This window comes from Chiroxiphia lanceolata, chromosome 15 (assembly GCF_009829145.1).
Source record: "Chiroxiphia lanceolata isolate bChiLan1 chromosome 15, bChiLan1.pri, whole genome shotgun sequence".
Lineage (NCBI taxonomy): Eukaryota > Metazoa > Chordata > Aves > Passeriformes > Pipridae > Chiroxiphia > Chiroxiphia lanceolata.
In genome coordinates this window covers 18,133,098-18,149,839 of record NC_045651.1, presented here as the reverse complement: position 1 = coordinate 18,149,839, position 16,742 = coordinate 18,133,098, and the positions used below count along the sequence as shown (strand labels likewise).

Here is a 16,742-nt window from a genome sequence, read left to right as displayed (position 1 = left end):
AGCCAACTCCAGGGACAGGATCTCCCCCCCTCAGCAGTTCCATTACAACTTATTTAATCTTCACAAGAGAGCTGGATGTTCAGGTGTCAAATCTCAAGAGTGCCTCACTATGGCATGCCAAGTGTGCTAGCCAGTTCCTTTCTGCTGGGGGAAGTATGGACAGAAAAGGGTGCTGGTTTGTCTACATGGTATTATTGGGTCCTCATTCCTCGTGGCTGCCCAGGCAGGGACCAGGATCTCACTGAGATGGGCACTGTACAGACACAGAACAAAAATGCTGGCCATGGGTCTGCTTCTTGTTATGCTACCGAGTTGCTGCCTTTGCTTCAAGAAGAACATTTCTCTTCAAATAGAGATTACAGAGATGGGAGCATCTTAAAAAAAAAGAAAAGCAACATAATCTAAAATACACAAGTTGGTTACACATAGTTTCTTAACTATTTTACATCGAGGCTACTGTCTCCAGATCCTTGGGTATTAATGCTGTGTGGGCATGAGGACGCTGAGGGCCATGTACCAGCCAAGGACCATGTGGAGATGGGCTCCAAGGCTCAGACTTCTTATCTAAACCTGTGGCATGTGCCCTCAAATCAGTAACTGTTTTATTGCCTGGGTACTGTAGGAATACACATTTCCTTACCACAAAAGTAATGACATAATAGTAATAGTTGCAATGTTTCGGGTTCGAAATAGGTCGAGAAGGATAGCCTTCTGCTGCTGCTGAGGCTTCGAATCCTGCATCTGAAGGAAAAAGGAAAACAAAACCGAAAAAATTCCCACACACCTAAGAGCAAAACAACCTCTGCTACCCACAAGCCGGGCAGTTATGAAGTTACAGCTATCAGGGGATAACCAGGCAGCCCAAGGGCCACCTCTGCCCCCGGGGTGGGCAGTCCTTAGGTAGAGCTTGTCTCTGCACCCAGCTGCACTCGTGGGAGATTCCACTTTTTTGTTAAAAAAAAAAAAAAAGGTAATGCTGAGACAGCACACGCTGACTAATTAGAAAGGAGTATCAGCTGACCAGAGAGATGAATTGACATTTCCTTAGGGATGTCACACTCTGCTTCCAGGAGTAACCTCATTACCAAAGGCATTTTTCTGTGCACTGTCCGCTCAACTCTCTTCTGTTCGACCTTCACAAACAATGTGAAAAAACCGCAGGAAATCACCGAGTTTTGCTGCCTGCCAGCACCTGACAGGGAGGGCAACAGAGGCCAGAGGCTGGTGTGGTGGCCAGGGCACAGCATGGGAGCATCCACCACCTCAGACTGGAGTCGGAGGGTCCTGTTTGAGGCTTGAGGCAGGAATCTTCTGGGAGGCATTAGAGTGCCCCTCTGCCTGCACACTTTGACCTTGCCAGGGCAAAGCCAGCACTTGTGTTCAGGCTTCCCCCCAGGCCCAAAGAGCAAACCACCCTGGCTGTCCCAACAGGGCTACCCAGGAGATTTCCTTTCCTACAAAGAGAGAATGGTTTCTGAGGAATGTCTTCCTAGTAATGTTTGAAAACTACTTCCAACGGAGGATGTAGAGTGCAGACATCATCCTCAGGCTTTTGAGGACAGACACTGTGGCACACAAAATCTCCATGAGGTAAAAGACAGCTGAGCTGCTGCTTGGTCTCAAAAATACACGGGAGTGATGAAATGCTGCAACTTGAAAAAGCCATCTCCACTTTGAATGCATGAAGATGAAACACAGTTTGAAACACATCCGAGCACTGGCTGTGAAGGAAGGAAATGGCTTTTCCGTGGTTTCTGTAGGACGAGCTTCCCATCATTGCAATATGCACTTCAATTTACACTAGAACTTACACTTGGAAAAGGGATCTTCAGCCAAAATGTAACTGGGACATTCAAGTGCGGGGTGGTGCCCAGGGGAGGTGTCACACAGTGTCTGTGTCCTGCAGACGCTGCAGAGGAGCACACGGGGCTCTGCTTTCTGCTCTACCAGGAGACACCAGGAGGCACAAAACACTGGTGCCACTATGAGGCAGCAGAGGAAGATGTGACCTACAGGTCATTGCTGACACAAGGCCAAAGAGTCGAGTTGCTGGTTCCTTTGCACAAGAAGAATCTGTGTGCCTCTTCAGGAGAAGCTCTGGCGTGGGCAGAGCCACTAGAGGGGGAGATGAGCACACGAACCAACCATCCTGCCGGGGCTCTGCTGCTCCCCAGCCCTCTGGGGTGCCAAGTTTGCACCAGGCTTTCTTCTTTTAACCAACAGGTATGAAATACAAGAAAAAAAAACAGTTTTGAAGAAGAGCTTGATGTTCTTCACAGCCTTCGCTACCATCCTGGTTTTCAAGTGTCCTTGTAGCACTCGGGTGCTTTGACTGGTTTGTGCAACCCAAGGAGTCCCTCAGGCTCCACACAGCCCCAGCACACGTGGGTGCTGATTTAGGGCCCCCTGCACAGCCCCCCTGCGAAGGGCTGCTGTTAAACTACAAATTGCAAACACCACACCAAGCTGAAACGGGCACAAACACATCTTCCTCGGGTCTTCTCAGTGCCCAAAGGATAAAGCAATCTGGGCCACCCTTGCTTTGAAAACCACAACAAACCACTGCTGAGGAATACCATTTTACTGCACAAAACAAATAATAAAACCTCCCTTTGGGTTCTCACTTTGATCTCTCTGACCCAGCTCTTACCACACGCCAGAAGTCCCTGCAGCCTCTGAGAGCTGCTGGTGCAAACCAGTTCCCTGCTGGCATTTCCCAACAAGTCAACTGGCCAAAGGGGAAAAGTGCCAGCGAGGTAAAGCACCAGGATGTGTGGAACATACCTCTGCAGTGTCGAAAAGCACAGCTGGGGCTGGAATGCCATTTATTTTTGCAGCCTTTCGGATAATAACTTCTGCCTCCTTATATCTTCCCTGGGAGATCAGCCACCGAGGGGACTCAGGAATGACCCTGCAATAAGTTTCAGAATAAACGACTCAACATTGTCACAAAAGTAAAAAGTTACAAGTAACATATTTGCTGTGTCTGTGAATTATGCTCTCATCTCACAGATTGCTTGCAGCAGGAGACAGCCAGCACAGAGGGACGTGGGCAGTGTAATTCAAATATATGGGACGTGGTTATTCTCATGCTAAAGTAGATGCATGCTTAGGCCTTTGTCCTCACTGGTTGTTTTTCAAGGAATAATTGATGTCCACCAGATGTCACCAGATAGACAGCAAGGACGGGGGTAGCTTAGCCAGCACTGAGCAGAAATATTCTTAGGAAACTGCACACAATGTGGAAATGCTTTAAATATGCACAGGATATATTTAAAGGTTCTGTGTCATAGGAATCTTATATACAAACCTCACAATGTTACCACAGCTCTGAGCAGGCTCTCCCAGGCAGAGAACTGGGGCAGTGTCCCCTTGCAGAGTTGATGACATTTTCTAATCAATTCCAGGCACGTGTTGAGTGAATTAACACCAAACACAGGACAGAAAATTTCACTTTTCCTCAACTAAATCCTTTGATATTAACAGGTGCTGCCTTGCTCCCTTTAGCCAGCAGCACTTTTTCCTCTCCTTGGAAAAAAGCAGGTCAGACACTCCTTTTCTGATGAACCCTAAAGGACTGACCCAAAGACAGGTCAATAATTTCAAACATCAGATGATTTATACCCGATCCTTAACCACGCATGGGACTTTCTGTGAGATGAGCTGCCTCCACTGCTCTTCTTTCTGGGCAAGCTGAGCATCCCGAGACTGCAGAGACAATGCTGGGAACCTTCTGGAGAATTTGGAAGGGAAATGAGTAAAAGAGCAACTATGGCACAGAGCAGTGGGATGTGCAAGTCACATGGCCCATGGAAGCAGCAGGTCCACATGCCCAAATGCCAGCTAATGCCAACCTGCCCTGGCAGAGCATTGCCAGTGCACCCTGAGCCCCATCTCCCCCCATATAAGCCCCTGACTGGAAGTTCCATCCATGGAAACTTTCTGCATGCTTTACAGTATACACCCTTGAAGACCTGGGAACTCCCACCCAGTACATTTCCCGGCAGGACTCTGAAGCCATGCCCTGGGGACAGATTTCGTGTTCCTCACAGTGCCTGTTCCACAGATACCTGAGAGGCTCCCACCCAAACCTCCCAAACCAGGGAACAGCTGCTTGGTGCACAGGGAAGTGCTGAAGGAGTTTGAAACATTCAAGTTAAATAAACAAACTGACCCTTAGACAGAATCAACTTTTAAAATCTGATGACAGCAGAGGTGGGGCTGGAAACCATTTTAAAGGATTGGTTTGAAGACTAAGGTTAAAAAAACCCCCAAACAACTGACAAACCAAAACCAGCAGTAGAGACTTCTGGCAAGACTGGGACCTGCAGGAGGTCTTTTGGACTGTGGAAGAATGGTTCTGAATCACTTAACTGTTATAAAGACATTAACTGCTCACTTATAACTTTTTCAGGAAGAAAGGGGTCCTCTAGATAATACCAAAGGAGGGAACTCTTCTTGTTATAAATTATCCCTATTTTTAGTGTGTGATACCTTGCCTTTCTTTTATGTTTTCAAATACCTATCTCTTCAGAAAGCAGCAGATGACCAAGGCAGGAACAGAACAAGGCTATCTGCCCTTCCCCAAAGCCTCTGCTCAGCTGAAAAGAGCAAGGCTTCAAGCACACAGCCAGCACCAGTGACTTACAGCTGGCACAAGTAACCCAAACAAAACGTCCCCCCTCGAACCAAAGCCTCCTAAGGGCAGATAGAAAAAAAATAACTGGCCCCCCCAACACCCTGGTGTTCCCCAGCACCCAGCAGGGAGAGCAGGAGGGGAGTGGGGGGTGTGGGCACTCACCACCAGAGCGGGATGCAGAACAGCCCCGGGACAGTGAGCGCCAGCAGCAGCATCCGCCAGTCTCTGATGAAGTAAGCAAACAGTGGCAGCAACATGTAGCCAAATGCAAAAAATATGCAAACTCCTAATGTAGAGAACAGAATACGAACTGATTTGCCAAGAATTTCTGTGCCTGTTTAAAACAAGGGAGGTTGGATTAGCATTTTAACTCTTTCTTTTCAAGCATGACTAAATACTTTATTGCAGTTACAAAAAAAAAAAAATCAGCTAAACAATCTTAGAAAAGAGCAGCACAGCATGGACCCACCCCGTACAGAAGAGCTGCTGGGAGTGTTGGGGACCTTCAGATAAAGAAGCTACTTCTGTTTGCTTTGATTAATGCATTGGCATTGGCAGAGACAGATAAGGACAGGAATGGGGGATGGCCAGCAGACTTCCACGGGCCTTCCTGACATGCTCCCCCAGGACACAGCCTGCTCCCCCTCTGGCACACAGCCTGCTCCCCCCTGGCACACAGCCTGCTCCTCCTCTAGGACACAGCCTGCTCCCCCTCTAGGACACAGCCTGCTCCCCCTCTAGGACACAGCCTGCTCCCCCTCTAGGACACAGCCTGCTCCCCCTCTAGGACACAGCCTGCTCCCCCTCTGGCACACAGCCTGCTCCTCCTCTAGGACACAGCCTGCTCCCCCCTGGCACACAGCCTGCTCCCCCTCTGGGACACAGCCTGCTCCCCCACTTAACCCATCAGGATTTAAGATGCAAGTCACTGCTGGGCACTTCTGGAGGAGCAGAGGTCTGTGGACAACAGACTGACATGGGATGGAAGGATGTGAATTTACACTGAGGGGAAGTGGGAACAAATTTCACATCTATTTCTTGGAACAGAAGGAAGGTTGGAATGTTGGATCAGCACATCACAGGCTGAAGGACACAACCAGGGAAGATGCCATCTTCTAGTAATGCTGCTCTCCCAGGAGCTGGGCAGCAGTCACTGGAAGCATTCTACAGCCACTGCACCACGCAGCAACCTCAGATCTAGTCATAAAAACTGAGGCTGTTCTAAGGCTTCAAAAGCACCTAAATTCTTTAACAATAAAAAACCCCTTCTTTTACAAGAAAACACTTAGCCACTGTTTAGTAAAATCCACAGATGCCTTCAGGTCCACCCCACCCCTCCTTGAGCTCCCATCCCCAGGGCTACAGAGCTCTCTCTCACATGAGGAGCACTGCAAGGGCTGGAACTCCCACACTTTGATCTGGACTCAATTAAAAAGCAAAGGACACTGAGCAAACAGGAGGGGCTCAGAAAGTCTGGAGAATGTGCTCTGGTTGTGCAACATGGTAAGAACTCCAATGTTTAATATTGCTGAGAAGATGGAAAAAAAAAATACCCAAGACTGAAAATCCCTCCTAATAGCTACAAGAATTCTCATTTTAGAAACTTGGGTTAACTGAATAAAGTCACACTAAGAAAACTGAAAATAACAACTTGTTGGGCTAAAACAAGTGTGGGGGGATAAAATATACTATCTTCCTCTATTGATTGCTCTTGTTTAGATGGGCTGTCTTGGGAGAGGTCTGATATTTGACACATCAGTTTATACCTTTAAACATTACACTGTCATTTGTGTCAATTCAAAGCCAGTATGATATCTGTCAACTCCAAGTCCCTTATCTCCTGCCTCTCCTCCCTCATTCTGCTGGCCAAGGAATAACAGTTCTAGGACAATACCAACATGCCTTCACAAATCTCCACAGTATTTTATAGTCCCAGAGCACAACAGTTCTGAACACAGAAAACTGGGGCCTAAAGGTAAAAGAGAAATCAACATTCTCTACAGAATTTCACCAACAGCTTGGGGTGGAACTATTCCCACAAAGGTGGGCAGCAATAGTGCCAAGGGCAGGACGAGCCTGGGTGGCCAAGGATGCTGGAACAGGGTCTGAGCCACACATGGGAAGGCAACACAGGTTTGGATGCTGAAAGCTGGAATGACAAGAGAAACCTGTGCTGATTTGGCCACTTGAAAAAAACCCCCTGTCCTTGGGGCTGGAGGGTGGCAGGGCTGCAGCACAGCCTGAGCCAACGGGGCCTTTGCAGGTGCTGGTGCTGCTGCCCTGGTGAGCCCTGGCTGCTGCCAGATGAAACACAGGGAGCATCTCCAGCATATCCCATATTGAGCATGGCCTTTCTTAAGGAGTTACCTCTCTTTCTATGGGCATATCCTCCTATCCAGCACCTCTATCACATGCAGCTCCCTGGAAGCTCCTGGGTTTGCCCTGCCATGGGCAGAGGTCACAGCGCCCATTGGGGCACATCAGCTACTCAGGGTAGGGGGGGAAGGACCATCCCCTGTCAGTGCCCTCCTCCTTACCCACGACAGGCAGCTGATGACTCACTTAAATGAGGAAGCCAATGTCTAAGTTAGTTTAGATTAATCCTGCCCCTAGAACCAGCCTCAAGGCTACCAGGGAACAGCCAGCACTGATGACAAGTGCCCCAGGGAGCCACCGCTGCTCCTACAACTCGACAGAAAAGACGATGCCATGAGAGAACACAAGGGGGCCAGCAAACTGCAGCTGAGCAATTCAGCAAGCCTGATGCTACTCGGGGAGACCCCATCCCCTCTCTCAGCAGCAGGAGCATTTGGCTCCGGGCCCCCCCTTGCAGCTTGGCCTCTGCTGAGCCCTGAGGCAGCATCCCCATCCACATCCAGCTGGGTACCACATTCCTGCCTGACCAGAACCTGCACCCCTGTGCTACACAAACCCTGTGTGCTCCCAGGAGAACTGTCAGCCAGGCCAGCCCCTGACCCAGTGCTGCACCTCCCAGCCTTGGCTCCAGCTCCATCAGCCCTGCACAGGAGTCAGCTCCCAGCACAGTGGGAGCAGTGGCAGTGGTGACAGCAGTGGCAGCAGCAGTGGCAGTGGTGATGGCAACAAGGGATCTCCCTGCTGACAGCCTGACCTTAATCCTCCCTCCACACTGGCAGTGGTGACTCACAGCTGCCTGGGGACATGATGCTGTATCTCCTCCACAGCACTGACTTCATATTATGCCCTTCTGCTCTATTTTTACCCCCATTAAAGCCTCATGTGGTAGGAAAGACCAGCATTAACTATTAGTATACCATTTTAATCTAGCTCACATTATGATCTACAAATGGTAATGCTGGCACCAGTGGCTTAAAAACAGCCATAAATATGTATGTGCACATTTTAAAGACAGTTCTTGCAAATCCCAGTTCCCCCTGAGACCTGCATCACTGATCCCCACAATCTGCCCCTGCAGTTGCCTTTCCCAAAAACCCTGTGCCCAGTGGGAGACACTTGGGGTCCCCTTCCCCATGGGCTCTTCCCTTCCCTGCAGGGTCCCCAGGCAGTGACTGCAGCCACGCAGCCTCCCACAGCTGCTGGGTCCTTCTTCCTACACTTCCTGTAGAAAAAAACCCAAACCTTAGCTTCTAAAATTAGGGACTTTATCACTAGTCTCAACATTGAGACCAGTGACTTTGTAGCTCCTGGGGTTTTGACACCCACTCAGCTTCCCTGACATTCCCTGTGCCTGGAAGCACTGGTTTGCTCCAAGGTTTTGCACCCAGGTATGCACTGACCCCTCTGCAAAGGGGTGCAGAGGCAGAGAAGAACCCAAATGCTTCCTCTATTTCAGACCTGCTGCTGCTAAACCCTGAACACTGCCTTGAATGTCTTCTCCAAAGAGGAAGGAAATGGATGTTTATCTAGACTCTTCCTGCTCTCTTCTTTTTATCTCAACCTGCAGAAACTATGGGCTTAAAAGGTCCAAGAGCAAAAAAAATCATAGCGGTTTAAAGTAGGAATTGTACCAGTGAAGATTTACCACTGTCTAACTAAATAATGCAGGTTCAGGGGGGGGAAAATAGTAACAATACATTAAGCAAACATTTAATCTAATGCAGACATATTCATACCCAGTATGAAGGCCACCACGTAGTTTGAGATCTGTCCCATCCCCACTATGAGGAAGAGCACTGTGAACATCTCCCAGCTGGTGGAGAAGATCTGCAGGAAGCTGAAGCCAGTCTGCACAGCCATTGTCAGAAAAAGGATGCTCTTCCTGCCAAACCTTTGGTAAAAGATAAAGATTATTGCTGAAACAACAGGTATTTATGGAGGGGGCTATGTAAGAGGGCACAAGGGAGCACAAAGTGATGAAGCTTAGCACAACCTGAAGTTTTGTTCATCTTAAAGAATTTTATTCTTTTTGTATGCACTAAAAAAAAATATTAAAATTCCCAAGACTCAGGAAACAAACCAAGAAGAAAAATTAAAAGCAGAAACTTCAGGGAGCCACCAGACAGAGACTAAGGAGACAAGGCAACAGTACAATAGGGAGACACATGAAGATTGCCACACAAAAGTCAGGAGATGTCACATTACTGACAGAGATCCCACAACAATCCAAGGAATAGCTCATGCAGGAGGGTGCCTGGGCCCTGGGAGAGGCTGCCTGGCTGTGCTGCCACCAGGGCACACACGCTCCCTCAGATGTTCCCAGTGGGCACATGGCACCAGTGGGATTTAGTGATTATCTCGTCTCCCTTTCAAACAGTAACACCAACTGACTTCTGCACTGGGGCAGGAGTCAGGAGATTAAATTCGGATCACGTGGAATTTAATGCTAGAAGCTTTAGGATTAAGACTCCCAATGAGTTTTGAAACCCCTCTCCTAAGAGCTCAGAGGAACACTGCTGCCTTCCCAGGCAGAACCAAAGCAGGATCAGAGATCCCACTATAATGGTGTGGACATAGGGTTGAGGGCTGTATGGAGAGGGCAGCAGAGACTTGCAGAGGGAGTGTATTTTCTGCAGTCAACACTTGTAAGGCCAAAATGTCAACACTGCTCAGATAATGATTAAATGCCTGTAATGATTTTTTTGATACTTTACGTAGTGAGATGGTGCAACACAACTGCTATCCATTTACAGGTTATCTGCTTTTTTCTTCCTCTTGGATGTGCTTACTCTATTTCCAGCAAATCAGTTCTCCTACGCAGAGCTTCTATTCAAAGGGCAAGTTTCTATCTTGCAGCTCTAACGAGGGATTGTCAGTTAATGTGTGACAAAGAGCAACATCTTTGTCAGATAAAGAAACAGTTGTAGATCAAGGGATTTTTGAAGGAGCCAGAGCCATTACCTCATTTTGATCCAAACCTCAGAATGGCACATTTAACTCCTTTACCCCTCCTAAAAACGAACCCCGGGCATGGCCCCGGGGCTGCCCTGCCCTGCCCAGGGCATTACCTGTCCGAGAGCTGCCCCGAGATGAAGGAGCCGATGAGGACCCCCACGAAGAACAGGGAGGTGGTCAGGGGGGCTTTCCAGTCGTCCTCACACACCAGGTTCCACTGCAAGACAAGGGCCTGACTCAGACACAGCCACAGCGCTGGGCACGGGGGCCACTGGCTGGACACTCACACACCTCCAAGCAATTTAATTCCATTTCCCCACACCACGTTTCCACCCATCACTGGCACTGCTTTCTCAGTCAGGGTCGCTGCTGGAGTGCCCTGCTTTAAAGCACAGGAAAAGAAAGGGAAGGTGGTTCCCACCCCAGGCAACTCCATGAGGCCAAAACCCCTCAGGTGTTTGACAGGACCCCATCCCCGCTGAGGGGGGAGCAGCCAGCAGTGCCAGGCCTGATGGAGCTGGTTTGTGCAGCCCCAGGGCTGCCCTGGCCCTGTTTCCAGCACGATCCCCCACCAGACCCTCCGACCTGGCTCTCCATGGCCCGAGATGTTCCCACCAGTGAAGCAGAGCAATGGAGATGGGTGAAGAACTGTCCTGGTTAGGGACAGCTTCCAGTTACCTGACCTCTGCCAGCACAAAACCTGTTGCATTTCAGTAACTTCTGAGGTTGACAAAACATATGCAAGAAGAGGCACAGAATGAAATCTCTTTTCCTGCACTGACGTGTTACCAAATTCTGTTCCATCTCATAACCTGCATCACTGACTTGCTGCCCACCACTCAGCCTCATGACCGCAGTTGGCTGGGACTGGACATTTGGGACAGAAGCCAACATGGAAACTTCCACCTAAAACTACTCATAACCCCAGACAAGGTTTAAAAAAATAGCAATGGCATCATGAGTCTCTGTCCACCGAAGTTACAGCTGAGCGTGTCTCTGCCACAGCTTGTTCCCATCCTGGTGACTAATCTCCTGGTTAAGGCATGCCTGCCAGGAACACTTAGGGATAGGCTTCAAACATGTCAGTCTCAGATCAGATAATACTACCATAATGGTAATCTAATTAGATCCCAGATCAAAGTATGGCATAATTTTAATAATTAGCCACGCTATCCGAGAGCGGGGCATCGCCTGCCCCAGCACACACCCTCTGCTCAGGGAGCCCTCGGGCCAAGCCCAGGCAAAGGCAGGGGGGGTGGAGCAGGATCCTGCCCTCAGGGCTGCTCTGGCTCCTCACTGAGCTGCAGGCTACAACAAGGAGCAACTCTCCTGTTACAGAGACACCCAGGTGCCATCTGATGGCACCAGAGTCCTGCCAAAGCCAAACCCCCCTGGCCTCGTGGCTGAGCTTTGCTGCTGCTGCACAACAGGCAGGTAAACCCCAAAGCAAAGGGGGGGGGTGGTTTGATGCAGTTTGCTTTGGACTATAACTTAGCAAAGAGTTGCAACCAATGCCTATTTTCAGGCAGAACAGAGATGCACTGCCAGTGGTGGGGAGCCAGGCACCTCTGTCCTGTGCCTGGCAGGGTAACACCAGCTACACAACAGAAAAAAGGAACTGAGTTTAAAACACAGCCCACACCTCCTCCTGAGGAACACACACATCTTCAACGCAGGAACATGGAGACTGGTGGACTGAAATGTGCCTCCAAGACTTAAATCTGATTAACAACTAGAAGAGCCCTGTGGCAGCAGTTGCTGTAAGGTGTCTTCTCATCCCTGCTGGCCAGGGAGAGGTGATGAGGTGTGGCCCCCCCAGACACACACCCGTGGTTATCTTTGCTGTGTTTGGTAAGGGGGATGTGAGCAGTGGGTCAGTGGGGCTCTGGTATGTTCGAGGATGCTAGCTGTGAAAAACAGATACAGGGATCTGCTTCACCTGTCAGAGAAATGGAGATTTCTATAAAGAAGTTTGGTGGAAATCAAATCCTCTATTTAAGACAAAACAAAATTCAGCTACAGGAAACAAAGCATTAAAAGTACACTGCAGAAGTGTTTCACCACATCCTGCTGCACCTCCCTGTCCCTGGGAAGAGCTGGTGAGATGGTAGAGTTTGCATCTGATACAGACTATTATTAATTACCTGGATTTGAGCACCCCAGTCTGGGGTCACCAGCACAGTACCTGTTCGTAGACCTTCAGACTTGAGTTGCTCAGGGTTAAGGATCAGTGTTTTTAAAATGCCTCCACGTGCCAAAGGCACTTTGGCTGCAAAGCAAACCCAGCTAAATAATAACTTGTCCATAAAACTGCATTGCCTCCTTGGTGCCAATTGCCTCCTACCCAGGTGTTCACTCTCCCTTTTCCCATGACATACTGCACAGCCAGCAAAAATTCACTGCACAGGGTCAAGTCTTTCAGATTTGGGGGATGTGATAAAGAGCACCCAGCAGCTGGCTGTCTGGAGAGGGGCTGCTGTCTGCAGCAACTCACTGCATCTGACCAGAAAACACCAACACATCGAGTCCCTCCGGCTCCAAGTATGCCCTGGAGTGAAGCTGCTGAGTGAACAAACCCCACCACCTATTTTAGGACCTTGGCAATGCAGCCCTACTCCACAGGTACAGCTCATCTCCCCAGTGCCACCTCCCACCCCACAGACACTGGCTCTCACTGAGGCTTGTGCCCTGGCACTGCATGGGGATCAAGCACATGTCAACACAGTGAGGTTTCACTCCTGCTCCAATGTAGAGGGAAAAGTGAAAAGTAACTTATTTGACCTCCTCCTCAGAGGCTGCATCCATCACAGCCAGCACCACACATGGGCATGGGAGCTACAGCCACAGCTGAACTATCTACAGCTACAACTTCCAAACTGTCTCTACTGGACTAATTATTCATTAACCAGAAAATAAGTAATTCTGATATGTCCCTAGCTAAGCATATTGGAGAGCAAAGTTCATGTAAGGTTCCAAAGAAGAGCTCTGAATGCAGGAATAGGAGCTGCTCAAGAACACTGTTATTACATCACTTAATTCCCATCAAATCCCTCCAACCCTTTCCCACAGCAGTGGGTGGAAAAGCTTTCTGAAAAACTGAAACTACTGGATAAGGTGTCCTGACTGCCTGAAGAGACCCAGCCACCTGCATCCTCAGTCAGAAATCACTCATTAACCCTCCTGAGAACCAACCCAATCACATCAGAGGAGAAAACACTAATGGAGCCTTGTGTAAATGGCCAGGGCTGTAAACCAGGGAAAATCTGAGCTGGTTTACAAGAATAAATCTGAAGATGAATAACTCGAGAAGTATTAATTATTCACAGATGGCTCCATCCTGCTCCCTGAGCACCAGGTCCAGCAATGAGACCAGCTCTGCTTGGTGCACAAGTGATGAGCACAGGCACCTCCTGCCCAAGCACAGGGTGTGTTCCCGGGGCTGGGCAGGGCTGCTCTCCACTGATGGAAAAATCCATAAGGGAACAAAAAGACCTTTAGATGCCTTCAAACCACAGCAGCTCCTACCTAGCCTCTCGTCTCTGCCAGTTCCAAAAGCTTCTAATTTCTGCCTTTGCTGACAGTCAGTGCCAGGGCTGGGACAGGGACTGAGCAGGGTGGCACAAGTGACAGGAGAGCAGCCCCAGTACAGCCCCTGGCACTCACCCTGCCCCTCGCAGGGGTCTCTCAGTGTGTCTGGGGCACACACCATGCCCAGGGTGTCCCCAGGGAGCAGTGCTGGGTGACAACCCGGCTCAAGGGAACTAACTGGATGCTAATGCCCTGCTCCAAAGAGTAGAACTGGTGCTGGCCCTTGAACCTCTAATTAGTGTCAGCTCTGAGCATCGTGATCTGGAAGTAAAACACTTCCAGAAAAAAAGTTCCAGAAAAGAACACCAATGAGCAGGGCCTGGGAGCCTGCCAAGGGGAAAAGGGAGCCCTGCAGCCCCTTCACCTCAGCTGTGGGATCACACTGGACCCCACAGTGACCCACATTTCCACCTGCTCACCATCACACTCAGAGCCTCTTTCATGTCACCCTGGCCTGATGATCACCTCTTCACCTGTGCTGTGGGCATGGTCACTACATCACAAGCAGATGACTGAGTCTGTGAGGACGTGCTAAACCCTGGCAACAGAGAACCCCAGACCAAGTAACACGGGTGCTGAGCTGGCATCTCCCAGTTCCCTTCAAGCAGCAGTAATAACAGGATTTCATGCAACTGCACGAATCAAATTAAATCTCCAGCAATTAATCCTGTGCCATCAAGTTCTGCTCCTCAACTGAGTTTTTGAACTGAAGCTGTTTCTTCCCTGAGCTCTCCTGATGGCATGTCCTGGCTTGTCTTTCCTAATACAGAGAAAAATGTTGGGTACAAAAATAAACATCTCAAATTTAACTGAACTGCCTCTTTTCAGCATTTCATCAGTGCCTGTTTTCCTTGTTTTGAAACCAAATTCTGTATTTTTTCCAAATGTCCATGACAATTTTAAAACAAAACAAGTATCCTTCTTTTCCATCTGGCTTACAGATGGGAACCTGGCACTTGGTTTCCATCTCTGGATGTGCTATTGCCTCTCTGGCACACCCCAAGCCTTGTGGTAAACCCCACTGCTGTGTCCCATCTGGATCCCATACAGAATGCTCTTGTTTGGCATCTGCCAACACAAGTTATTTACTGGTCATTAAGAAGGAATCACATTTCTCCTCCTTTTGCTTCATTTACTGCCTCTCTCAGAGCAAGCACTAACTCCAAACCAGAGCCTATGAATTCACAGACAGCCCAGGATAAACTGGCCTCCCTCTGGCAGTGAGTGTGGCACTGCCTGTGCCAGTGGTGGCTACCAGGCACCCACCAGGCAGCCGTGCCAGCCCACGGGTTACAGCTGGGCATGTCTGTGTGCAGCGTGGGCAGCACCCACAGCCAGCAGCTCGACCTGGTGTCGTGAGGGATCCCCGACTGCCAGCACAGCGGCAAGAGGTGTCACCCGTGCCAGTGACTTTGCTTTGGGCAGGTGAGAGGAGGTTGGCATTCCCTGCCCACGTCCTGCCCTCCTGGCATGTGGCTGAGCCCACCTGTGCCCACCCCCAGCACAGACCCTCCTCCCGTGTCCCCAGGGCACAGACCCCTCGCCTCTCCTTCAGGACCTTTCCCGGCTGTGCCACCGCGCAATGTGTTTGGGTGGCAGCTGTTGCTGAGTCACAGGACTCGTGAGGAGGGTTACACAGCCACCCCCAGTCACGCAGCCCGAGGCTGACACATCAGTGCGTGACCAGGGCAGCCCTTGGACACGCTGAAGGACCGCGGAGCCTGCCAGCGGCCAAGTCCAAGCATTGCCTGGCATGAGGGTGAGCCCTGGAACCTCTGGAAGCCCTTACACAATGTAGAAGGGCAGCAGCAATCCTGCAGCTGTAGCGGAATCATTCTCGTTCTCTAACAGAGCTCCGCGCTCCCTGCCCACACGGGCAGAGGCAGAACAGCACGACCGTGCCACCACACCGCCAAACGAGCGCTTATGTGACCTGTCACCGCTGAGGTTCTCACAAGACACCCCGTACAGACGATGCCCCTGCAGAGCCTTACAAACCTTGCCTGGCTGCCCCGGGTCAGGCTCCGGCAGGAGCGACAGAGCACCTGCCTCGCCCCAACCCACCCATCCCAGCACCGACGGCCACCGACACCACGGCAGGGCACAGGGTGCGGGGCCAGCGAGAGCCCACCCTGCTCTGGCCGCAGCCGGGCCGGCTGTGTGTTTATGGGATCGTGTCCGCGTCCCTTCACCGCTGCACCGAGAACGAACAATCCCATCACATACACAGTTCACCGGGACGGTCAGCGTGTGGCAGAAGGAAACTATCGCGCTTCTATTTTCAGCCTGTCTCCCCCTCCACACAAACATCTCTCCGAGCAAAAACAAGCTGGGAGACACAGCTGAGATGGCGAGGGCGAGCGGCTCCTCCAGTAACCTTCACCCCCGGCATCCCTCCCGCTCCCCGCAGCATCGTGCCCAGCCGGACCTTTCCCACAGGCGCTTCACCCCGTGGCTCCTGCTCCCTGTGCACCCTCCCCAAGGCAGAAGAAGCCACCCCAGGGCCGGGCACAGCCCGGGGGAGGGATGTCCCATCCCCGCGCACCTCGGTGACGATGGTGGAGCGGTACACGTCCCGGCTGTACTCCCAGCCGTCCAGGCACGGCTCCTGCTCCAGCGTCTCCAGCTCCACGTCGGAGCCGGGCCGCAGCCCCAGCGCCGAGAAGTTGGCGAGCGCGGCCAGGCGGTAGCGGCGGCAGCGGCTCGGGGCCGCCCGCCCGTCCCGCAGCTCCAGCGGGATGCTGGCGTTGAGCCACTCGCCGCTCAGGTTGGCCCCGCGGGGCACGGCGCACCGGTGCTCGGGGGTGCCCGCCAGGAACACGGCCGACATCCCGTTGAAGCCGTTGGGGATGATGCTGGCGCTGAGCAGGAAGAAGACGAGGCGCTGGAAGCGGCCCCACTCGCCCAGGAAGGCGGTGACCGCATCGTAGTCGCGCATGGCGAGCGCGGGCTCCGCGGCTCTCCCGCGGCTCCGGGCGCTCCGAGGGGGCGGCCCCGGCCCGGCCCGGCCCCCCCGGGGCGGTGCGTCCTGCCCCGGCCCGGCCGGGGGTTCGCTCCGACCCCGCCTCCCGCGGCATCCCCGGAGCCTCCCCGGGCACCGCGTGGGCACCGGCTCCGGAGCCTTCCCGGGAGGCGTTTCCCGTTTTTTTCCATTTCACCCGTTTATTTCCCTGGGCACCTGCGG

General features: G+C 51.3%; 1 protein-coding gene across 3 annotated transcripts in view; it reads right to left on the bottom strand.

Annotated features, from left to right (window-relative positions):
* The window catches only part of SLC22A4 (solute carrier family 22 member 4), a 26,308-nt gene extending 9,566 nt beyond the window's left edge, over positions 1-16,742 (bottom strand). The window contains exons 1-7 of one of the 3 annotated variants that reach the window (XM_032703383.1): positions 16,737-16,742; positions 16,104-16,508; positions 10,084-10,187; positions 8,752-8,906; positions 4,802-4,973; positions 2,785-2,911; positions 641-741 (exon numbers count right to left, since the gene is read on the bottom strand). In XM_032703383.1, coding sequence (XP_032559274.1) covers positions 641-741; positions 2,785-2,911; positions 4,802-4,973; positions 8,752-8,906; positions 10,084-10,187; positions 16,104-16,496 — 1,052 coding nt within the window. In that variant the 5' untranslated portion in view covers positions 16,497-16,508; positions 16,737-16,742. Of the gene's footprint in view, positions 1-640; positions 742-2,784; positions 2,912-4,801; positions 4,974-8,751; positions 8,907-10,083; positions 10,188-16,103; positions 16,541-16,736 lie in introns of those variants that run through there. The other 2 variants (XR_004359827.1, XM_032703384.1) reach the window with 2 other exon arrangements.